At 42.3% G+C, this 25510-nt stretch overlaps 1 protein-coding gene across 4 annotated transcripts in view; it reads right to left on the reverse strand.

The window, feature by feature from the left end:
- The window catches only part of nova2 (NOVA alternative splicing regulator 2), a 350562-nt gene that overhangs the window by 63455 nt on the left and 261597 nt on the right, over nucleotides 1–25510 (reverse strand). For 3 of the 4 annotated variants that reach the window (XM_034168680.1, XM_034168681.1, XM_034168683.1), the window contains one exon: nucleotides 1464–1630. In XM_034168680.1, coding sequence (XP_034024571.1) covers nucleotides 1464–1630 — 167 coding nt within the window. Of the gene's footprint in view, nucleotides 1–1463; nucleotides 1631–16289; nucleotides 16295–17288; nucleotides 17304–25510 lie in introns of those variants that run through there. The other variant, XM_034168682.1, reaches the window with a different exon arrangement.

Consider the following 25510-nt stretch of genomic DNA (forward strand, 5'->3'; position numbering starts at 1 on the left):
ATGAGTTCTTCCAGTGAGCCATTTTTTTGAGTGTAGCAGAGAACTGTCATGTGATGTGTTTGTGACAGTTGTCATATTAGCCACCTGGTATTGCTGTTATGCTGAGCAGTGTTGTGTGCACAAAAAGTCTTGAGGGAACTGATGTAAGCATGAAGAAGAACCACTAGGCTAAGAGCGAGGTACATCATTCTGTAGTTCGTATGTGTTCGTAAACGTTAATAAAGCCAGTTAACGAAACAGAGGCTGTATGGTATGTGACAACGACCCACACTGCTCAGCGTGCTGCTTTCAGTGGAGCTACATCTCTGCTGTTTTGACACTGTGGGATTCACTGCCCACAGACTACTTTCGCCTGACCAAGTTTCCGGTTGTCTGCAAAATAGCGCTGAATTTGCCGACATGAGAAGATGATGCTGAATGAATGTGAGGCGTAAAAACACACGAGATACAGACGTTCTTCGCCAAATATACTCCGGATGTTTTTGTTACCCATGAAAACGCACTGGTCTGGGAACTACTTTTTGGCAGGAATTCATCAAGCACGTCGGCCGCAGGCGCATACTAACACAGAATATACAAAAACTGTATAGTTGTTCGGCCAAAATGAGACCATCCACTTTTAGGTTGCCATAATTTAAGCTAGTGGCGTGTGTGAGAGTATGGACAATGACCATCTTGGAAGTTAACAAAATTGTCGTACATTGGAGGAGTTTCTTGGCAACGGTGCTCATGAGGCAGCTATGCCCGTGAACCTCCCCGACGGGTAAGACGGCTACTCTACAAGTTTAGCCGTCAATGTGAAATGGAGATTAGACGGATAATGTTGGGAGACTAACCGTAGTCGACTAAGCACGTTTCGTGGACTAAAAGATTAGGGTGCTTTATGAAACCAGGCCCTGGTTTTGTCATTTTATTTGTTAACCCTCTGCAGTCATCTGACGTGGAGACGCATCAAAGTCACATGACCGAATTAAGCGGTCGTCCCAACAAATCCCCCTTAATCTGAGTTTCTGTTTGAATGTGCATTGAAAGTGCAGACATCAAACTATATACCAGCTACATGCTTCATCCAGCATGTGTATGAACGGGAGTATTCTCCCTATTTTCTCCTCTCCAGCTGGAGCAATTATAAGGGGGAAATAAACAACACTTTCCCTTTATCAGTTGGTGGTGGACAGTGTGTGTGTGTTTGTTTATATGGCACAAAATTAATTTAAAAAAAGAAAGGCAAGTAAAATTAGCCTCAGCAGTGCTTGTTTCCTGGAAGACATTTTTGTGAAAAGCTCAGAGTTTAAAAAGTGAAAATATGGACAAAAAAATTAAACAATAAATAGCATTAAAATAGACAGTATGTGACATCACTCAGAGTGGCACAATTAATGAATGTCACATGACAATCCAGCAGTCAAATGACACAGATCTACTTAGGTGTGGAAAAGAACAGACTGGTGGCTCAGACTGACCTGTTTGACGCGGTCCGGGTTGACAGTGGTTTGCGGCTGCAGGATGCTGACTGGTTCTGTCTTCTGGCTGCTCTGAGGCATCTCCCTCACCTTCTCAGCAATGAAGTCATGGACACCGTTGAGTGCCTCCACCGTCCCCTGGATCAGACACACCCGCTCTGTGGTCCCTGCACACGGACACACAGGGAGACACGGCTGTGAGCAGGTGCACAAACATCAGCTCCTTATACAAAAACATGGCACCTGGTGGCCGACAGTAACTAAAACATTCATGTACAACTCAGACTCCCGGTCAAAAAGAGGACAGACGCACACCCCGAAGGAGTGAGACACCATATGGAGAAAAAGAAAAACATGATGTGCAAATACACACAGACAGAGCGTGATTCTGTTCCACTTTCCCAAGTGGGGAAAGTGGAACCTTTTTAATTATTGCATTAAAAACAAAACACAACAGACACGCAAACTAACACCAACAAAGAGATACAGCACAGAGTTAAAGTGAGCTCCAAAGATGACACCATCAAGCAGAAAGTTCACTGATGGGGTCAGACACACACACACACACACACACACACACACACACACACACACACACACACACACACACACACACACCGAAGCTGATTTGGGAAAATCTCAGCCGGTGCAAAGCCTCTCAGTATTTCACAGCACACACACTCTCTCTTTCACTCACAATCCCCCCCCCCCACACACACATACATATATATTCACACACTCAGATTGATCCGACTTGGCCCCGGGTCAGAAGTTTCAAGGAAGAAACTGTGTGTTCATTTGCAATGAAATATGAGAGAAATTTATTTGAACACAAAAGATCAGCCAAAAGAGGGTTTTTTTTTACAAAATGCCCAGATGATGTTCCACATGATGAAGACGTCCAGCCAAAAAAACTCCATCAGAATTAAATCAAGACTCCATCAGGATTTCATCACAAATCCACTCGAATTTCATCAGGATTACATCAAAACTCCATCAAGACTCCATCAGGATTCCATCACAAATCCACTCGAATTTCATCAGGATTACATCAAAACTCCATCAAGACTCCATCAGGATTCCATCACAAATCCACTCGGATTTCATCAGGATTACATCAAAACTCCATCAAGAAACCATCAGGATTTCATCAGGATTACATCAAGACTCCATCAGGATTCCAAAAGGATTACATCAAAACTCCACCAAGAAACCATCAGGACTCCGTCAGGATTACATCAAGACTCCATCAGGATTCCAAAAGGATTACATCAAAACTCCACAAGAAACCATCAGGACTTTGTCAGGATTACATCAAGACTCCATCAGGATTCCAAAAGGATTACATCAAAACTCCACCAAGAAACCATCAGGACTCCGTCAGGATTACATCAAGACTCCATCAGGATTCCAAAAGGATTACATCAAAACTCCACAAGAAACCATCAGGACTTTGTCAGGATTACATCAAGACTCCATCAGGATTCCAAAAGGATTACATCAAGACTCCACCAAGATACCATCATGACTCCGTCAGGATTACATCAAGACTTCATCAAGATTCCAAAAGAATTACATCAAAACACCATCAAAACTTAATCAAGAAACCATCAGAACTCAGTCAGTCATCAGACCCATGAAACGCCCATAAGCAAGTCAGTAAAAAATACCTCATATTCAGATCTGAAGTTTTCAGTTCTGCTTGAAAGAACCTCATATTTTGGTTCATGTGAACATGTTTTAATTAGCACAAATACCACAAAACAAAATAAAGACAAGTAGGCTAAAAAAAATTTGGTCATGGTGGCCACTAGAGGCCAGTGTTGTCTGTCGCAAACTAATTTCACACCATGCTTTATACTCCCCTCACACTTAGCATGAATATCCCCGAATAATGCACAAATGAGGATTTGACATTCAGGTAAATTTGAGGTGCATTTGAAATCCTTGTACAGCATTCTTACAGCAGTCGGCACATTTATGTGGCCAGAGCACATGAATGAACGGACTGCATTATTACTTTTCCATCTGCATCAGACGCTCAAAGCGCTTTACAATAATGCCTCACATTCTCCTTGAATGTCATGCAAGGCGCTCACTACACACTGGGAGCAACTACAGGATTAAGGACTTTGCCCAAGGGCCCTTAGTGATTTTCCGGTCAGGCTGGGGCTTGAACTGAGGATCCTCTGGTCTCAAGCCAAACGTTTAACCACTAGACCATCATCTACATCTTGCACTCTACACTTGTGGTGCGCTTATGGTTGAAGACATATTGAATTACATTCAAGGCGCAGTCGTACCGTAATCTGACTGCAGACGTAATATTCGTACTGCATGAAATCGCAATTCAAAGTATTTGGAGAGCGTTCGAGGGGCTGTTTGAAATGTTTGGGCATGTCGAATCTTGGCCAAATGTCTCAGTTGTACCTGCACGCACCTCCCTGTCACACTAGAGGCTGAATGAGGCTGAATTCTGCACAAATGGACATCCAGCCTACATTTGAGCAAATTCAAGGCGCACTCAAAGTCCTTATACAGCATTCTTGAGAGTATCCCACACAGTCGGGCATATTCGCGCCGCCAACCTGAATGTAGAGCACACTGTCAAGGTGTGTTTGAGGTGGGGAAAGTTCAAATGGTATTGGACGTGCAGACTGACTGTAGTCTCAGCATTTGAAACACCTGAATCGCTTTGACCGTTGGGGTTTTTCCGTAATTATTGTATGGCCTTGCCTTACAATATAAAGCGCCTTGGGGCAACTGTTTGTTGTGATTTGGCGCTATATAAATAAAATTGATTTGATTTGATTTGAACAGGGTCGGCCAACATATGACAATGGCCAGCCAATACAGAACAGGGCCGAATGTCCTGAATGTGGCACGGATGAGCCGGAATGCACCTGAGTGCCCCCAGAGTGTCCAAAGTGGGGTGTGAATGCAACACTGATGTAAGCTGAATGTCCCGAGTGGCCAACCCATGCAACACAACTGCGAGCCAAGTGTGCTGAGTGCCCACCCCCCTCAATGCAACACGACTGCAAGCCGAGTGTGTGGCCCCCCAATGCAACACGACTGCGAGCCAAGTGTGCCAAGTGTCCACCCCCCTCAATGTAACACGACTGCGAGCCAAGTGTGTGGCCCCCCAATGCAACACGACTGAGAGCTAAGTGTGTGGCCCCCCAATGCAACACGACTGCGAGCCAAGTGTGCGAGTGCTCACCTCCCTCAATGCAATACGACTGCGAGTCGAGTGTGTTGCTCCCAAATGCAACACAACCGTGAGCCGAGTGTGTGGCCCCCTCAATGCAACACGACTGCGAGCCGAGTGTGTGGCCCCCCCAATACAACACGACTGCAAGCAGAGTGTATGGCTCCCCCAATGCAACATGACTGCGAGCCAAGTGTGCCGAATGCCCACCCCCCTCAATGCAACACGACTGCGAGCCGATTGTGTGGCCCCCAAATGCAACACGACTGCGAGCCAAGTGTGCCGAGTGCCCACCCCCCTCAATGCAATACGACTGTTTGTGTGCTCCCCCAATGTAACACAACTGCGAGCCGAGTGTGTGGCCCCCCCAATGCAACATGACTGCGAGCCAAGTGTGCCGAATGCCCACCCCCCTCAATGCAACACGACTGCGAGTTGATTGTGTGGCCCCCCAATGCAACACGACTGCGAGCCGAGTGTGCCGAATGCCCACCACCCTCAATGCAACACGACTGCGAGCCAAGTGTGTGGCCCCCCAATGCAACACGACTGCGAGCCGAGTGTGCCGATTGCCCACCACCCTCAATGCAACACGACTGCGAGCCAAGTGTGTGGCCCCCCAATGCAACACGACTGCGAGCCGAGTGTGCCGACTGCCCACCGCCCTCAATGCAACACGACTGCGAGCTGAGTGTGTGGCCCCCCCAATGCAACACGACTGCGAGCCAAGTGTGCCGAGTGCCCACCCCCCTCAACGCAACACGGATGAGGTGGGAAACACCTGTCTGGGCATAGACTGTGTTCAGACCACGCTGATTGCAACAGCAGATACTACTGAAAGGCTGGATGTTGGTGCGACATCCAGTGCCCATTGAGTACCGCTTGATCAACAACCACATGAGATCTCTCTCTGTCTCTCTCTCTCTGTGTCTCTGTGTCTCTGCTCAGTGTGACGGCGCCCTTATGGACAGGCACATCCACTCACTCTACAGTTTTGGACTTTCAGAAGAAGATACCACTGTCACTGTTCCAGGGAGAGCTGTCTCCTTCCAACACAAGAATATTTACAAATTGTACGCTGAGCAAGTAATGACATGACATTCAAGTACATCAATCCAGCAATTCCACCCCCCCCCACCCCCCACAACCACCCATACAGTTGTCATAGAGGGGGGAAACAACACAGTAAATTTTGCAGAGCATAAAAATCTCTGCCAGAACTACATTTGGTCTCACTGTAAACAGAGTTAAATAAACTTCACCAGTGTTAAATCAACTCTGTCATGCTGTGAATGACTCTTATTGCAATTAAAAAACTTGATTTGACGTGATGATAGAGCTGGTTTCATACTATAAAAGAGTTTATTAGCTGAGTTACGTGTTCTACGCACCGTTAATAGAGATGGATTTCATCCATGTCGCTGTATATTTCATGTGACTTTAGTTAAGGTGTAGTAAGTTGCATTGCATTGTGTGTATGTTGTCATCATTAATATTCATAAAACAATTTGTGTCATTCGTGGGCCTCAAGTGAATGATAATAAAAGGTGACAGCATGTCATATCCCTGCAATGCTGTGGCAGCCGTACACAGTAGGTACATTTTAATTGAAAAAACGTGTTTTAACTCACAGGCGGCGCACATTGGCCTGTTCAGATTGTAATTAAAGTGAACCCCAGCGGCAGATGATGAGGCTCTTTTTAAGGACGTTGAGGCTTTGTGGACGCAGAGCCAAAGGAAGGGTCAAAAATCCAAACTAAAAATAAACCAGCACGCTTGCTACCTGAGCGTGCCCGCGTGCTCCTGGGTGCCCATTAGCATCACAGTGGTGTTAATTCTCGCTGCTGTTTGTGCAGCGTGCTGAGTGCTGCTCGGTGCAGCCGCGACTGTCAGCTGACCAATCAGCACGGTGAATTTATCGTGCATCATTCTGCACTTTATTGCACTGATGCCGAGGAATCGAGGCCTCACCCCGACAGCTGGTGCCCTCTGGGTAGTCTGGACTCATCCAATCAGAAAGAGGGATTAGCAGACCATTGTTTTGGCATTTGTGTGTGTGTGTGTGTGTGTGTGTGTGGCACAGAAAGCTGTGCAGCTGTATGTGTCACCAGAACAAACACAGGGCATAATTTACCGAACTTCATGCAAACACACACAGACTCACAAACACACAAATCTGTGCCAAGAAGCAATAATTTACACACATCAAAGTCCCCCAGTGACAGTGTGCGAGTGTTACTGGTCCCACTGGTACAACACATCACTGTGTGTGTGTGTGTGTGTGTGTGTGTGTGTGTGTGTGTGTGTGTGTGTGTGTGTGTGTGTGTGTGTGTGTGTGTGTGTGTGTGTGTGTGTGTGTGTGGCAAGAATGAACATCGTTTGACATTTTTATGGCTGCAGGCTATTTCCAAGCTGTGGTTGCTGAAGTGAACCTCGTGAATGTTGTAAAGCTCCTAAATTTACATGAACGTTTTATTTGATGGGGTTCTTGTTGCACAGCAGAGCAGGAAGAAGAACTTACTATTTACCACAAGAACACACAAACAGGATCAACACTGTCATCACAAAGTCTGAGCCTCATCACTTTCCAGCTACTTTGGCTGATTTTCACCTAACCTGGTGTTTGGATGAGGACCAAGTTGCTCTAAAAGCTTTTGTTTGACAAAGGTCAAGCACAATGGGATCAAAAGTCACATTTTAGATTTTTCACTCCAGCTGCAACCAATCCTAACACTTGCATGGAGGTTCTGGAATTGGCCAGGCAAAGTCAAAATTTACCAAAAGTGAACAACAGATTGTCATCCAAAAAGAAATAGATCAGATCCCGACTCAAGTCTCTGCCTTCTGAAATCTTGATCCCGTTGTCATGACACCTTTCATATGATATGACAAGCAGTGGTGGGCACAGTTAACCATAAAGTTAGCTTCGATAACAGATAATCAGCTAACTGAAAAGTTATAAAGTTATATAGTTTATAAAGCTAAACCGATAAACCACCCAAAAATTTATCTGAAGCTACAGCTAACCGATAACTTCCAGTATTGTCTCCGGTACACTTGCAACTACTAACAAGCTGATTTTGAGTTTTAACACCACAATCGCTTTTGGTCGCATTAAAAGTGACCACAGACCCAAACGATGAATCAGTACTTCTGTCTTTGAGCACCTTGCCCACTGCTGGAAACTCCTGTTTACTACATAACTTACTTCAATTCAATTCTCTACTCAATAGCAGTGTTGCCATGAGCCGGAGGTCTTGGAAAATAAAGCAGTGCTGACTTATGGTTTTGATTTATAAATAAAATTAATATGGATAAAATAATTAATGTCAATTCTGTCATTTGTCATTTCTGTCATTTCACTCATTCATTCTATGTAAAAACCAACACGTTAATGTGAGATGTGAGTGTTGGTGTTTACATGTAAATGTGCTTTTGTAAAATATGCCTTTTTTATTTGTAACAAATTTTTTATTTGTTACGTATTTTGAAGCAGTCAGGCAGCTGAGAGGAGCTGAGCTCAACTCTACCCCAGTGGAAGGGTCCTGGCTACCAGGCTGCGACAAAAGAAAGTCATTATCCTTCACAGCATACAGTGGTCCAGCTGTGAGGCAGACATCTTGAAAAGCAAAGCAGGTTTGACTTATGGTTTTGATTTATAAATCAAGTTAATCCGGATAAATCTGCAGATTGCGTATTCTGCACATACTGGGCCTCATGTATCAACGTTGCGTACGGCAATATTTGAGCATATATGGGGTGTATGCCAAAATGGCTGCACTACTTGGCATTTATCAATGTGGTCGTTGGCGTACGCTGCGCTGAAAATATACACCAGGTCGAGAGGTGGTGTAAATTATACACCAAAATGAACCAGCGCTGGAACCCACATAAAAATGAAGATGATCAACATGATAAACAGTGCCATTATACAAATCAATGCATATGTTACATAAATAACACTTTCCTGATTATACTACATAATAATCAATACAAATCCCGCTTTTGCGGGATTGTTATGGAGCACGATCCGTGGCTACAGCGCTGACTGCAAAGACAGCGCCGCTCGCCCTTTTCTCCAGACTTCAAGCCTGGAGCCAGAGCAGCGTTGAGCTTAACTTTATGTGGTGTGATCGTTTTAGACAATGAAACTGATAATAACAACTGTAGTTTCGTCATTCCCTTAATTCGCCCGTGCTGCAATCAGGTTTTGTCGTCTCCATTCGGTTGTCACAATAAAATAAATACAGAAATACATTTAAAAAATAAAGACATCTGACAGATTAGGCATGTCTTATTAATTGAGTGAGCAAATATCCACATGTCAAGAATTATTGACATGTGAAAAGAGAATACAGTGGTCCCTCGCTATAAAGCAGTTCACCTGTCGTGGCTTCGGAGTCTTGCGGAGTATTTAGTCCAATTTTGCATGCTTTTTTTTTTTTTTACAGTGTTCTGTGTTCTGCGTATCTGTTTATAAGAATCTTGTCGCCCAGAAGAAAAAAGAGCACCAACAACTACTCATAACTGTGTTTGTTACTCGGAAACAGACACCTGCAGCCAGGTGTGAGTGGAAAAAGGCGCGGCGTCAGGACGCAGAGGAGCAATCTGTGACATACTGGTCAGTCACTATTAATAATTTCTTATGTGTCCGACCTCGTTCGTTGATCGTTAAAATTAATTCATTAGTTCTGAATGCCATCATAATTATTTATAGGAAAACGTTCTATTTTTATTTCTCAAACAAATGTTTGGGCCTGAAACAGTTTGGTATTATTGTCCTACTAAGGTTTGAACTTTGAGAGTGTTTACACATGACAGAAAAGTGAGAAAATGTTCATGCCTGATTGAGAAAGTGTATAAACTGTGTAGTGAGGGGTTTTACAGCTTTGAAACGCTATAATAATTGTAAAAAATAACGCTGACTACATCGCGGTTTCGCGTATTTCGGGCTATTTTTTAGAACGTAACTCCAGCGATTAATTAGGGACCACTGTAACACTTTATTATATACTACAAAACAATTGATACGACAGCAGCTTTTGACGCTCTATTGGCACGCGTCGTGATTGGTGGAGTTCTTTTCATTGCCGTCTTCCTGGCTTCCATGTCGTAACATGAGGGTGTGTCTGAAGCAGAGTATGAATATTTATGGGCGTGTTTATTATAATTACGATCGTTTCCACCCGTCGAATTTATCAAGGTCACGTCAGGTGTACCCCAGAAATGGGCAGGTGCGCACTGCTTGATACATGTCAGGGCGACTTTGGTGTATTTCAAGTTTACGCCGTAAAATTTATGCCACAAGTCAATCAATCAATCAATCAATTTTATTTATATAGCGCCAAATCACAACTAACAGTAGCCCCAAGGCGCTTTATATTGTAAGGCAAGGCGATACAATAATTACGTAAAACCCCAACGGTCAAAATGACCCCCTGTGAGCAAGCACTTGGCGACAGTGGGAAGGAAAAACTCCCTTTTAACAGGAAGAAACCTCCAGCAGAACCAGGCTCAGGGAGGGGCAGTCTTCTGCTGGGACTGGTTGGGGCTGAGGGAGAGAACCAGGAAAAAGACATGCTGTGGAGGGGAGCAGAGATCGATCACTAATGATTAAATGCAGAGTGGTGCATACAGAGCAAAAAGAGAAAGAAACACTCAGTGCATCATGGGAACCCCCCAGCAGTCTAAGTCTATAGCAGCATAACTAAGGGATGGTTCAGGGTCACCTGATCCAGCCCTAACTATAAGCTTTAGCAAAAAGGAAAGTTTTAAGCCTAATCTTAAAAGTAGAGAGGGTGTCTGTCTCCCTGATCTGAATTGGGAGCTGGATCCACAGGAGAGGAGCCTGAAAGCTGAAGGCTCTGCCTCCCATTCTACTCTTACAAACCCTAGGAACTACAAGTAAGCCTGCAGTCTGAGAGCGAAGCGCACTATTGGGATGATATGGTACTATGAGGTCCCTAAGATAAGATGGGACCTGATTAGTCAAAACCTTATAAGTAAGAAGAAGAATTTTAAATTCTATTCTAGAATTAACAGGAAGCCAATGAAGAGAGGCCAATATGGGTGAGATATGCTCTCTCCTTCTAGTCCCCGTTAGTACTCTAGCTGCAGCATTTTGAATTAACTGAAGGCTTTTCAGGGAACTTTTAGGACAACCTGATAATAATGAATTACAATAGTCCAGCCTAGAGGAAATAAATGCATGAATTAGTTTTTCAGCATCACTCTGAGACAAGACCTTTCTAATTTTAGAGATATTGCGTAAATGCAAAAAAGCAGTCCTACATATTTGTTTAATATGCACTTTGAATGACATATCCTGATCAAAAATGACTCCAAGATTTCTCACAGTATTACTAGAGGTCAGGGTAATGCCATCCAGAGTAAGGATCTGGTTAGACACCATGTTTCTAAGATCTGTGGGGCCAGGTACAATAACTTCAGTTTTATCTGAGTTTAAAAGCAGGAAATTAGAGGTCATCCATGTCTTTATGTCTGTAAGACAATCCTGCAGTTTAGCTAATTGGTGTGTGTCCTCTGGCTTCATGGATAGATAAAGCTGGGTATCATCTGCGTAACAATGAAAATTTAAGCAATGCCGTCTAATACTACTGCCTAAGGGAAGCATGTATAAAGTGAATAAAATTGGTCTTAGCACAGAACCTTGTGGAACGCCATAATTAACCTTAGTCTGTGAAGAAGATTCCCCATTTACATGAACAAATTGTAATCTATTAGATAAATATGATTCAAACCACCGCAGCGCAGTGCCTTTAATACCTATGGCATGCTCTAATCTCTGTAATAAAATTTTATGGTCAACAGTATCAAAAGCAGCACTGAGGTCTAACAGAACAAGCACAGAGATGAGTCCACTGTCTGAGGCCATAAGAAGATCATTTGTAACCTTCACTAATGCTGTTTCTGTACTATGATGAATTCTAAAACCTGACTGAAACTCTTCAAATAGACCATTCCTCTGCAGATGATCAGTTAGCTGTTTTACAACTACCTTTTCAAGAATTTTTGAGAGAAAAGGAAGGTTGGAGATTGGCCTATATTAGCTAAGATAGCTGGGTCAAGTGATGGCTTTTTAAGTAATGGTTTAATTACTGCCACCTTAAAAGCCTGTGGTACATAGCCAACTAATAAAGATAGATTGATCATATTTAAGATCGAAGCATTAAATAATGGTAGGGCTTCCTTGAGCAGCCTGGTAGGAATGGGGTCTAATAGACATGTTGATGGTTTGGATGAAGTAACTAATGAAAATAACTCAGACAGAACAATCGGAGAGAAAGAGTCTAACCAAATACCAGCATCACTGAAAGCAGCCAAAGATAACGATACGTCTTTGGGATGGTTATGAGTAATTTTTTCTCTAATAGTTAAAATTTGATTAGCAAAGAAAGTCATGAAGTCATTACTAGTTAAAGTTAAAGGAATACTCGGCTCAATAGAGCTCTGACTCTTTGTCAGCCTGGCTACAGTGCTGAAAAGAAACCTGGGGTTGTTCTTATTTTCTTCAATTAGTGATGAGTAGTAAGATGTCCTAGCTTTACGGAGGGCTTTTTTATAGAGCAACAGACTCTTTTTCCAGGCTAAGTGAAGATCTTCTAAATTAGTGAGACGCCATTTCCTCTCCAACTTACGGGTTATCTGCTTTAAGCTGCCAGTTTGTGAGTTATACCACGGAGTCAGGCACTTCTGATTTAAAGCTCTCTTTTTCAGAGGAGCTACAGCATCCAAAGTTGTCTTCAATGAGGATGTAAAACTATTGACGAGATACTCTATCTCACAGAGTTTAGGTAGCTACTCTGCACTGTGTTGGTATATGGCATTAGAGAACATAAAGAAGGAATCATATCCTAGTGTAATGAAACTTATTCTCCACTGCTGGGTAGTCCATCAGAGTAAATGTAAATGTTATTAAGAAATGATCAGACAGAAGGGAGTTTTCAGGGAATACTGTTAAGTCTTCAATTTCCATACCATAATCAGAACAAGATCTAAGAAATGATTAAAGTGGTGGGTGGACTCATTTACATTTTGAGCAAAGCCAATTGAGTCTAATAATAGATTAAATGCAGTGTTGAGGCTGTCATTCTCAGCATCTGTGTGGATGTTAAAATCGCCCACTATAATTATCTTATCTGAGCTAAGCACTAAGTCAGACAAAAGGTCTGAAAATTCACAGAGAAACACAGTAACGACCAGGTGGACGATAGATAATAACAAATAAAACTGGTTTTTGGGACTTCCAATTTGGATGGACAAGACTAAGAGTCAAGCTTTCAAATGAATTAAAGCTCTGTCTGGGGTTTTGATTAATTAATAAGCTGGAATGGAAGATTGCTGCTAATCCTCCACCTCGGCCCGTGCTACGAGCATTCTGGCAGTTAGTGTGACTCGGGGGTGTTGACTCATTTAAACTAACATATTCATCCTGCTGTAACCAGGTTTCTGTAAGGCAGAATAAATCAATATGTTGATCAATTATTATATAATTTACTAACAGGGACTTAGAAGAGAGAGACCTAATGTTTAATAGACCACATTTAACTGTTTTAGTCTGTGGTGCAGTTGAAGGTGCTATATTATTTTTTCTTTTTGAATTTTTATGCTTAAATAGATTTTTGCTGGTTATTGGTGGTCTGGGAGCAGGCACCGTCTCTACAGGGATGGGGTAATGAGGGGATGGCAGGGGGAGAGAAGCTGCAGAGAGGTGTGTAAGACTACAACTCTGCTTCCTGGTCCCAACCCTGGATAGTCACGGTTTGGAGGATTTAAGAAAATTGGCCAGATTTCTAGAAATGAGAGCTGCTCCATCCAAAGTGGGATGGATGCCGTCTCTCCTAACAAGACCAGGTTTTCCCCAGAAGCTTTGCCAATTATCTCTGAAGCCCACCTCATTTTTTGGACACCACTCAGACAGCCAGCAATTCAAGGAGAACATGCGGCTAAACATGTCACTCCCGGTCCGACTGGGGAGGGGCCCAGAGAAAACTACAGCTACAAGTGCGCAACATTGATACATGAGGCCCACTGAGAGTATTTTAACATTTCAACTTTGTGTTTGGTTTGGTCACTTGAATTGCAAGTGTAAGGACAAACTAAACAGAATTGTAAAAATGGCAGGGAAAATTGTGGGAAAACCCCAGAAGCCTCTGACCCACATTTACACTGACAGGACGAGGAGGGAAGCTCAGAGAGTCCTGGCAGACAGTTCTTATCCTCTGTTTGTGCTCCTGAAGTCCGGGAGGTGCTACAGAACTCCTCTGGCTAAAGGTTCTTTTAAAAAATCTTTTATACCAAATGTCATCGCCATTATGAACTCGATAAAGTGATCAACACATAGACAAAACCTGAACTGCTTTACTTCTGTTTTATTTATTTTACTAGATCTTATTTTACTTCTTGTATTTCAAAATATCTTATCTTTGTTTTATTGTGTCCATTATTTGTTTTATGTATGACAATGTTTGTATTTTAGTGTTGTCGTTTTTGTGCTGGTGAGCCAAAGACAATTTTCCATCTTGGTGGACAATAAAGAATTATTCTATTCTGTTCTATAGAATAACTACATTCATGTCAACTGTGTGATTTGTACAAAGTGACAATATAACACATCTTTTAATTTTAAAATTTAATGTACTAATTCTGAAGTTTTGAACATTACAGACATAATATTTTAAACTGTAACATGGTTTTTAATAGCCTTTACACTCTACCTGAACCATCTGCTGTTTTTAATAGTTTTGAGCCAGTTACTCTGACACTCCTTACTGAGGTTGTCCAGAGCATTAAACCCAGTTACTGCTCATTGGACACTATTCCAGGAAAGGTTTTTAAAGAGATTTTTAACACTGTGGGTCCGAGCTTGCTCTCTTTTATTAATAGCTGCCTCAGCTCCGGGACAGTTCCAGCCCATTTTAAACATGCTGTAGTTAGGCCTCTTCTTAAAAAGCCCAACCTAGATCCCTCAGTTTTATCTAATTTTAGACCAGTGTCAAATTTATCGTTTTTATCTAAGGTTTTAGAAAAAGTTGTTTTTAATCAGTTGCAATCGTTTTTAGAACACAACTCTGTTTTAGATAAATTTCAGTCAGGTTTTAGATCTCGACATAGCACTGAGTCAGCTCTTTTAAAAGTACAAAATGACATTCTTTTATCGTTGGACTCTAAAAACCTGTGCTGCTGGTGATGTTGGATCTAACAGCTGCGTTTGATACTGTGGACCACTCAATCCTCCTCACACGTCTGTCCCAGCACACCAAGGTTCCTTACCACAGCCCTATAATAAGGAGCCAGGGAGCCAAGATCTGGATCAGAGTTAGTTTTAGCTCCAAACAGAATACACTCTGTTTTGGCTTCATTAAGGTGCAGAAAATTCTGAGCCAGCCAGTCCTTAATATCCTTAAAAAAGCTATGTATGGAGTCCAAAGCACTTGTATTATTAGGCACAACTGGCATATAAATCTGGAGGTCATCGGCATAAAAATGAAACTGAAGATTGTGTTTGGTGATGACTGAACTCAGTGGAAGCATGTACAAAGAGAACAAGAGCGGTCTGAGGATACTGCCCTGGGGCACACCAGTGGTCAGAGGAACTGTGGAGGAGGAGAAGTCATTAACCATCACCCTGAAAGTCCTGTTGGTCAAATAAGACTGAAACCACTCCAAGACAGTCCCCCGGAGGCCAACTGTTGTAAAGTGCTATAGAAATAAAACTTGATTGATTGATTAACACACACAGATGCCCAAAGGGATTATGGGTAAATTGAGCCTCCGCTCACACTGACTGGTTGACTTATTCATTCTAGTGCGAGCAAGGCGTACAAAGATAGACACACTGACTCATTGGTTGTGTTTGGGTTTGTGGTCATCTTTGATTCTATCAAAAGTGTTTAAACTTAAAATTGGCTGAGAGTGTACTGGAGACAATACTGAAAGTTATCGGTTAGCTGTAGCTTCCGATACATTTTTTTTGGTGGTTTATTCGGTTTTAGCGTCATAAAAGATAACTTTCAGTTAGTTGATTAGCAGTTATCGAAGCTAACATTTTGGTTAGCTGTGCCCACCACTGAGAATATGTAGAAATTTCATATCTTCCTTTTTCAAAACTTCTCTGTTGCACTCTTCCATGAAGCAGAACAAAGTTGCACTTTGCACAGTTTCTCCAATCACAGCCACTGAAGCCTATAACTCCTTCAGATTTGTCATGGGCGCCTTGGTGGCTTCCCTCATTTGTCACCTTCTTGCACTAAGTTTTTGAGAACTGTCTACTCCAGACATATTTACCACACAACCTTACTGTTTGTAAGGTAAATGACATGTTCAGTGCCAAGATAAGACAAGTGGCTGTAAAAATTATGATTTGTATGAACAATGATCCTCATATTCATTTGGTGCAATTAATTATGGCCTCTAAAAATGGAGGGACTGTGTATAAAAATGTATATAAATATATATATATATATATATATATATATATATATATATATATATATATATATATATATATATATATATATATATATATATATATATATATATATATATATAATATAATATAAAAATAGATAATTGGCAAAGCTTCTGGGGAAAACCTGGTCTTGTTAGGAGAGACGGCATCCATCCCACTTTGGATGGAGCAGCTCTCATTTCTAGAAATCTGGCCAATTTCTTAAATCCTCCAAACCGTGACTATCCAGGGTTGGGACCAGGAAGCAGAGTTGTAGTCTTACACACCTCTCTGCAGCTTCTCTCCCCCTGCCATCCCCTCATTACCCCATCCCCGTAGAGACGGTGCCTGCTCCCAGACTACCTATAACCAGCAAAAATCTATTTAAGCATAAAAATTCAAAAAGAAAAAATAATATAGCACCTTCAACTGCACCACAGACTAAAACAGTTAAATGTGGTCTATTAAACATTAGGTCTCTCTCTTCTAAGTCCCTGTTGGTAAATGATATAATAATTGATCAACATATTGATTTATTCTGCCTTACAGAAACCTGGTTACAGCAGGATGAATATGTTAGTTTAAATGAGTCAACACCCCCGAGTCACACTAACTGTCAGAATGCTCGTAGCACGGGCCGGGGCGGAGGATTAGCAGCAATCTTCCATTCCAGCTTATTAATTAATCAAAAACCCAGACAGAGCTTTAATTCATTTGAAAGCTTGTCTCTTAGTCTTGTCCATCCAAATTGGAAGTCCCAAAAACCAGTTGTATTTGTTATTATCTATCGTCCACCTGGTCGTTACTGTGAGTTTCTCTGTGAATTTTCAGACCTTTTGTCTGACTTAGTGCTTAGCTCAGATAAGATAATTATAGTGGGCGATTTTAACATCCACACAGATGCTGAGAATGACAGCCTCAACACTGCATTTAATCTATTATTAGACTCTATTGGCTTTGCTCAAAAAGTAAATGAGTCCACTCACCACTTTAATCATATCTTAGATCTTGTTCTGACTTATGGTATGGAAATAGAAGACTTAACAGTATTCCCTGAAAACTCCCTTCTGTCTGATCATTTCTTAATAACATTTACATTTACTCTGATGGACTACCCAGCAGTGGGGAATAAGTTTCATTACACTAGAAGTCTTTCAGAAAGCGCTGTAACTAGGTTTAAGGATATGATTCCTTCTTTATGTTCTCTAATGCCATATACCAACACAGTGCAGAGTAGCTACCTAAACTCTGTAAGGGAGATAGAGTATCTCGTCAATAGTTTTACATCCTCATTGAAGACAACTTTGGATGCTGTAGCTCCTCTGAAAAGAGAGCTTTAAATCAGAAGTGTCTGACTCCGTGGTATAACTCACAAACTCGTAGCTTAAAGCAGATAACCCATAAGTTGGAGAGGAAATGGCGTCTCACTAATTTAGAAGATCTTCACTTAGCCTGGAAAAAGAGTCTGTTGCTCTATAAAAAAGCCCTCTGTAAAGCTAGGACATCTTTCTACTCATCACTAATTGAAGAAAATAAGAACAACCCCAGGTTTCTTTTCAGCACTGTAGCCAGGCTGACAAAGAGTCAGAGCTCTATTGAGCTGAGTATTCCATTAACTTTAACTAGTAATGACTTCATGACTTTCTTTGCTAACAAAATTTAACTATTAGAGAAAAATTACTCATAACCATCCCAAAGACGTATCGTTATCTTTGGCTGCTTTCAGTGATGCTGGTATTTGGTTAGACTCTTTCTCTCCGATTGTTCTGTCCTGAGTTATTTTCATTAGTTACTTCATCCAACCATCAACATGTTTATTAGACCCCATTCCTACCAGGCTGCTCAAGGAAGCCCTACCATTATTTAATGCTTCGATCTTAAATATGATCAATCTATCTTTGTTAGTTGGCTATGTACCACAGGCTTTTAAGGTGGCAGTAATTAAACCATTACTTAAAAAGCCATCACTTGACCCAGCTATCTTAGCTAATTATAGGCCAATCTCCAACCTTCCTTTTCTCTCAAAAATTCTTGAAAGGGTAGTTGTAAAACAGCTAACTGATCATTTGCAGAGGAATGGTCTATTTGAAGAGTTTCAGTCAGGTTTTAGAATTCATCATAGTACAGAAACAGCATTAGTGAAGGTTACAAATGATCTTCTTATGGCCTCGGACAGTGGACTCATCTCTGTGCTTGTTCTGTTAGACCTCAGTGCTGCTTTGATACTGTTGACCATAAAATTTTATTACAGAGATTAGAGCATGCCATAGGTATTAAGGCACTGCGCTGCGGTGGTTTGAATCATATTTGTCTAATAGATTACAATTTGTTCATGTAAATGGGGAATCTTCTTCACAGACTAAAGTTAATTATGGAGTTCCACAAGGTTCTGTGCTAGGACCAATTTTATTCACTTTATACATGCTTCCCTTAGGCAGTATTATTAGATGGTATTGCTTAAATTTTCATTGTTACGCAGATGATACCCAGCTTTATCTATCCATGAAGCCAGAGGACACACACCAATTAGCTAAACTGCAGGATTGTCTTACAGACATAAAGACATGGATGACCTCTAATTTCCTGCTTTTAAACTCAGATAAAACTGAAGTTATTGTACTTGGCCCCACAAATCTTAGAAACATGGTGTCTAACCAGATCCTTACTCTGGATGGCATTACCCTGACCTCTAGTAATACTGTGAGAAATCTTGGAGTCATTTTTGATCAGGATATGTCATTCAAAGCGCATATTAAACAAATATGTAGGACTGCTTTTTTGCATTTACGCAATATCTCTAAAATCAGAAAGGTCTTGTCTCAGAGTGATGCTGAAAAACTAATTCATGCATTTATTTCCTCTAGGCTGGACTATTGTAATTCATTATTATCAGGTTGTCCTAAAAGTTCCCTAAAAAGCCTTCAGTTAATTCAAAATGCTGCAGCTAGAGTACTGACGGGGACTAGAAGGAGAGAGCATATCTCACCCATATTGGCCTCTCTTTATTGGCTTCCTGTTAATTCTAGAATAGAATTTAAAATTCTTCTTCTTACTTATAAGGTTTTGAATAATCAGGTCCCATCTTATCTTAGGGACCTCGTAGTACCACATCACCCCAATAGAGCGCTTCGCTCTCAGACTGCAGGCTTACTTGTAGTTCCTAGGGTTTGTAAGAGTAGAATGGGAGGCAGAGCCTTCAGCTTTCAGGCTCCTCTCCTGTGGAACCAGCTCCCAATTCAAATCAGGGAGACAGACACCCTCTCTACTTTTAAGATTAGGCTTAAAACTTTCCTTTTTTGCTAAAGCTTATAGTTAGGGCTGGATCAGGTGACCCTGAACCATCCCTTAGTTATGCTGCTATAGACGTAGACTGCTGGGGGGTTCCCATGATGCACTGTTTCTTTCTCTTTTTGCTCTGTATGCACCACTCTGCATTTAATCATTAGTGATCGATCTCTGCTCCCCTCCACAGCATGTGTTTTTCCTGGTTCTCTCCCTCAGCCCCAACCAGTCCCAGCAGAAGACTGCCCCTCCCTGAGCCTGGTTCTGCTGGAGGTTTCTTCCTGTTAAAAGGGAGTTTTTCCTTCCCACTGTAGCCAAGTGCTTGCTCACAGGGGGTCGTTTTGACCGTTGGGGTTTTACATAATTATTGTATGGCCTTGCCTTACAATATAAAGCGCCTTGGGGCAACTGTTTGTTGTGATTTGGCGCTATATAAAAAAATTGATTGATTGATTGAAATGGTGAATGTGATATTTTTGTTAAAATCCTTGATTTAAATCTGAAAGTTGACACAAGTTTCATTTCACCTCAACACAGGGGGAATTATTGACACTGTCCAGATAGTTCTGGACCCCACTGTCTGATGGGTTTCAGGTCTGATTGGTTTCCTAAACATCATCTGAAATATCTCCATTAGTGGAACGTGAGAAGTATGGTACTGAGAAGAATAAGAACAACATGGTACGGTGTGGATGCAGTGCGGTCCGACACCAGAGGGAGACTGAGAAGAAACCAGAGGACATGAAACCATGTGAGGAAAGTGCTGATCTACCACATGGAAGAAGGCTGGAAAATTGATTATAGATTAAGGACTGCAACATGCACGCTGGAGCAAACGTGTCCACCAGATTGCACAGTGATTCAGAGGCTTCCTGGACTGTAAAACACAATGAAAATAGACGTGAGAGAGAAGAGAAAAACAAAATCCATGAAAACGTTTCAGCAATGAAAACCGTAAAGCAGAGGCCTTGTATCAGTGCTCTGACACTGATCCACCGAGATGTGCTGAGACTACAGTGTAAACACGCTGCACCCGTAACATTCACCGCGCTCACAGCGCCGAGGCTTCAGCACCATATAGGATACACAAACCACACAACGAGACCCATCCGGGTACATCGACTGACCTCCACTCTCAGTGCTTTCTCATTGTTCTGCACACAACAGCCATCGCAATGTGCCCAGTGTGCGAATCACTGTGCACGTGTTTGTACACACACGTGTGCGTCTCATGTGCATCTGTGCGGCTGCATGACTGCGTGGCCTCTGGCTGGTACAGCAAGATAATTATGAAATAAAGAGAAAATGGGGGAGTTTGAGGCTCAAATTAAATATTGAGAGATACATCTCACAGGAAGCTGTGATTTGGGGAAAAAGTTTTCTCATCCGGTGTGACATCTTTTAGACATTTGTGACTACTTCGCCTCATACAGCCTTCGCCTCTTACAGGTTTGTAGATGATTGGCCTCTGGATATGACTCTGAAATGGTCTGAAAATAAGTTAATTAAAATGAGACCCTTAAAAGTTGTCGCAGTGTTAAATTAACACTAGTGCTGTAACAACTGTCAGGGTCTAAATAAACTCTTATTATTTTGAATGAACCATATGTGCTATCATAAAAATTCCTTCCTCTCATCCCACCTGGGGAGGGTGGGCTGTGTGTTCCTCAAGTTCAGGTCTTCAGGCGCCCTGGGTCCTGTGGGCTGTGGTGGACTCCCGCTTCTATGCGTCTGGAGCGTAGGGCTTTTTCTTGTGCTGCCATGATCAGAGCCTCTGTGCCGTCCTTTATACCCCGTCACATTAGAGGCCGAATGACCCTGAACGGAAATTTAACCCACATTTGGGGTGCATTCCAAACACTTGGGCACAGTCGTGCGGCCAGCCTGAATGTTGAGCACATGCACCCTATTGTCCAGGTGTGGTCGAGGTGTATATTGAACGGCAGTCGAGGTGGACTCAAACTGCATTCTGACTGCATTCTAAATAGTCTCACAGCGTCAGAACAGTCTGACCGTGTTCAAGGGAAATTTGCCATGGACAGGCACGTCAACTCCTGCCGGCATGTCCCGGTTGTGGCAGGATGAGCCGGACTTCACCCCGGTGCATCCTGTTCAGGGTGTGCAAAGGAAATATAGAGTTTTAAGAGTAACAGCACTTCATTCATTCACGGTAGACCGGGTTAATCAGACCGGGGGACCGATCAAAGTGTCAGTCGCGATGTGATCGGTGATCAGACTGTGACACGGCATTCTCTGAGAAATGCACCTGCAGCAGGAAATCCACAGAGGGACTTGCTTTAAAACACCACATTTCGATGTGTGTTCGTCAGACTGTGATGATGAATCCCACTGAAATGAACAGGTAAGACTATATTACTCCGTGTGTGAATGAAACAATCTGTTTGCATGAGAAATGAGAACTGCAGCTTTCAGTCAATCAGCATTAATGGACGTATTTAGACATATGAGTAAACGCATGTCAACAATCCCATAACTTACCTACAAGTTAAGTCCCGTATGATGTATGAGTCACACACTGGCATGCGCTGAAAATTTTCAGCATGCCCAATATTTTTTGAGGTGCTCGGCTATAAAACCTCAGTCAAATGTGCTGCGAGCAGCGCATCACAGAGCCCTGCTTTGAGCTGACATGTCAGCTGCATCCAGGGTTGCGGGTCATGGAGTTACATAAACTCTGTCCTTTACATATCCTCAAAGGAAAAAGTCAGGAATGAGCAAAAGGAGTGAGAATCTGCCACCCTGGAGGTTGAACGTGACATCTCAAAAATTAATGTGTGTTGTGCAGTATCAGAGGGGACTATGTACAGCCCTTTTATCTTAACTGGCTCATTCCAGTGCTGAAGGTGACGACTACCTTTTTCAGCATGACTGCACGGAGCGCCACACTGGGTCAGCACCTGTCAAATGGATGGATTGGCCACTCTGGAAAAAACAACCAAGTGGTAGCAAACGGTCCCTGATATCACCAGGACGAACTGTTACATTCTCCTAAGTTGTTAAGTCAACTCTGTCATAGAGCTGATTTAACACTGTGTAAATCAACTCTATGACAATGTCAAATACTGTGCACTGTTGAAGTCTGTCAAACCAACTCTTGATTCAACACTGCAGCAGTTTATTTAACATTATGACAGTGTTATTGTCATGTTAAATGACATCTATCACAGTGGTAATGTTGTGTTAAAACAATTCTGTCAAAGTGTTAAATCAACTCTATCAGTGTTATTGTCATATAAAAATAAACTCTGTCATAGAGCTGATTTAACACTGTGTAAATCAACTCTATCACAATGTCAAATACTGTGCACTGTTGAACTCTGTCACAGCAACTCTTGATTTAACACTGCAGCAGTTTATTTAACATTGTGACAGTGTTATTGTCATGTTAAATGGCATCTATCACATTGGTAATATTGTGTCAAAACAATTCTGTCAAAGTGTTAAATCAGCTCTATCAGTTTTTTTTCATGTAAAAATAAACTCTGTCAGATAGTTGATTTAACACTGTGTAAATCAACTCTATCACAGTGTCAAATACTGTGCACTGTTGAACTCTGTCACTGCAACTCTTGATTTAACACTGCAGCAGTTTATTTAACATTGTGACAGTGTTATTGTCATGTTAAATGGCATCTATCACATTGGTAATATTGTGTTAAAACAATTCTGTCAAAGTGTTAAATCAGCTCTATCAGTGTTATTGTCATGTAAAAATAAACTCTGTCAGATAGTTGATTTAACAATGTAATACTACAATAGAGTTCATTTAACACAACAATACCGCTGTGATAGAGTAAAATTAACACTGTGATGGAGTCAATTTAACCGTGACAGAGTTGATTTAAACAGTGTCAGAGAGAGTGCAGCTCAAACCAAAGTCAAAGTCCTTGTATTCTTGTGGATAGTTGGCAAATAATGTCGATTCTGATTCTGATACATTAACACAGCTACGGTGTTAAATCAACTGTATTACAGAGTGAAACAAACTCTATCAGTGTTATTATCACACTAAATCAATGCTATCAGATGCTAAATACGGTTGCTAACCTCTGCCACAGTGTTGCATGAACTCCATCAGTGTTATTCTTGTGCTAAATAAACTATCAGTGTTAAAGCAACTCTTGCTCTAATATTGTGGCAGTTTATTTAAGGTGACAAAGACACTGTGACAGCATTGATTTAACACTGTTATGAACAGGACAGGATGCATGCTGCGATGGCTCCAGTGGTTGACAGTCCTGACAGGATAAACAGCAGGAAACAATATGGGCGGCGCTCCTTGACCTCGGCACAACAGCACACCAAAGTGATGAGGTGACTCAGAGAACACGGCCTCACCAAGACTCTCCTCCTCCCGGTGCTCATCATGAGCGTCGCCATCAGCCTGTGGACGGCGGCAGTTGTTTTTATGAAAGTCTAATGAGCATGACTCACTCCTTCCTCCTGGATTCTCTTTCTCCTCCTCTGGCTGGCTGGAGAGGAGCTCAGCCTGATTCCCAGCGGCAGCATCAGAGAGTTTAGACTGCTTCTTGCTGTCTTTTCTTTGGTAGATGTTTGGTGGACCATCATGGGTGCACTGCCTCACGGTCACACTCAGCACTCTGAGGCCAATAAAACTAAACACTCACAAACACTGAGTGAGAGTTTGAAGCCCCACAGAACACTGACATCAGCCACACACACACACACACACACACACGCACGCGCGTTTACATACGGTGCATCCGGAAAGTATTCACAGCGCCTCACTTTTTCCACATTGTGTTATGTTACAGCCTTATTCCAAAATGCATGAAATACTTTTTTTTCTTAAAGATTCTATACACAGTGACCCCATAATGACATGAAAAAAGTTTTTTTGCAAATTTATTAAAAATTAAAAAACTAATAAATCACATGTACATAAGTATTCACAGCCTTCGTCATGAAGCTCAAAATTGAGCTCAGGTGCATCCTGTTTCCACTCATCATCCTTGAGGTGTTTCTGCAGCTTAATTGGAGTCCACCTGGGGTAAATTCAGTTGATTGGACATGATTTGGAAAGACACACACCTGTCTACATATAAGGTCCCACATTTGACAGTCAGAGCTCAAACCAAGCATGAAGTCAAAGGAATCATCTGTAGACCTCCGAGACAGGCCTGTCTCAAGGCACAAATCTATGGAAGGTTACAGAAACATTAACGTTGCTTTGAAGGTCCCAATGAGCACAGTGGCCTCCATCATCCATAAACAGAAGAGGTTCAGATCCACCAGGACTCTTCCTACAGCTGCCCGCCGTCTAAACTGAGTGATCAGGGAGAAGGGCCTTAGTCAGGGAGGTGACCAAGAACGCAATGGCCACTCTGTCAGACCTCCAGCATTCCTCTGTGGAGAGAGGAGAACCTTCCAGAAGGACAACCACCTCTGCAGCAATCCACCAATCAGGCCTGTATGGTAGAGTGGCCAGACAGAAGCCACTCCTTAGTAAAAGGCACATGGCAGCACACCTGAAGTTTGCCAAAAGGCACCTGAAGGACCTCAGACCATGAGAAAGAAAATTCTCTGGTCTCATGAGACAAAGATTGAACTCTTTGGCGTGACTGCCACCACACCAGGCACCATCCCTACAGTGAAGCATGGTGGTGGTAGCATCATGCTGTGGGGATGTTTTTCAGCAGCAGGACTGAGGGAAAGATGAATGCTGCAATGTACAGGGACATCCTGGATGAAAACCTGCTCCAGAGCACTCCTGACCTCAGACTGGGGCGACTGTCACCATTCAGCAGGACAATAACCCTAAGCACACAGCATAGATATCAAAGGAGTGACTTCAGGACAACTCTGTGAAGTGGCCCAGCCACAGCCCAGACCTGAACCTGACTGAACATCTCTGGAGAGATCTGAAAATGGTTGTGCACCGACGCTCCCCATCCAACCTGATGGAGCTTCAGAGGTGCTGCAAAGAGGAATGGGCAAAACTGCCCAAGATAGGTGCACCAAGCTTGTGGCATCATATTCAAGAAGACTTGAGGCTGTAATTGCTGCCAAAGGTGCATCAACAAAGTATTAAGCAAAGGGTAT

Source organism: Thalassophryne amazonica, chromosome 4 (assembly GCF_902500255.1).
Source record: "Thalassophryne amazonica chromosome 4, fThaAma1.1, whole genome shotgun sequence".
NCBI lineage: Eukaryota > Metazoa > Chordata > Actinopteri > Batrachoidiformes > Batrachoididae > Thalassophryne > Thalassophryne amazonica.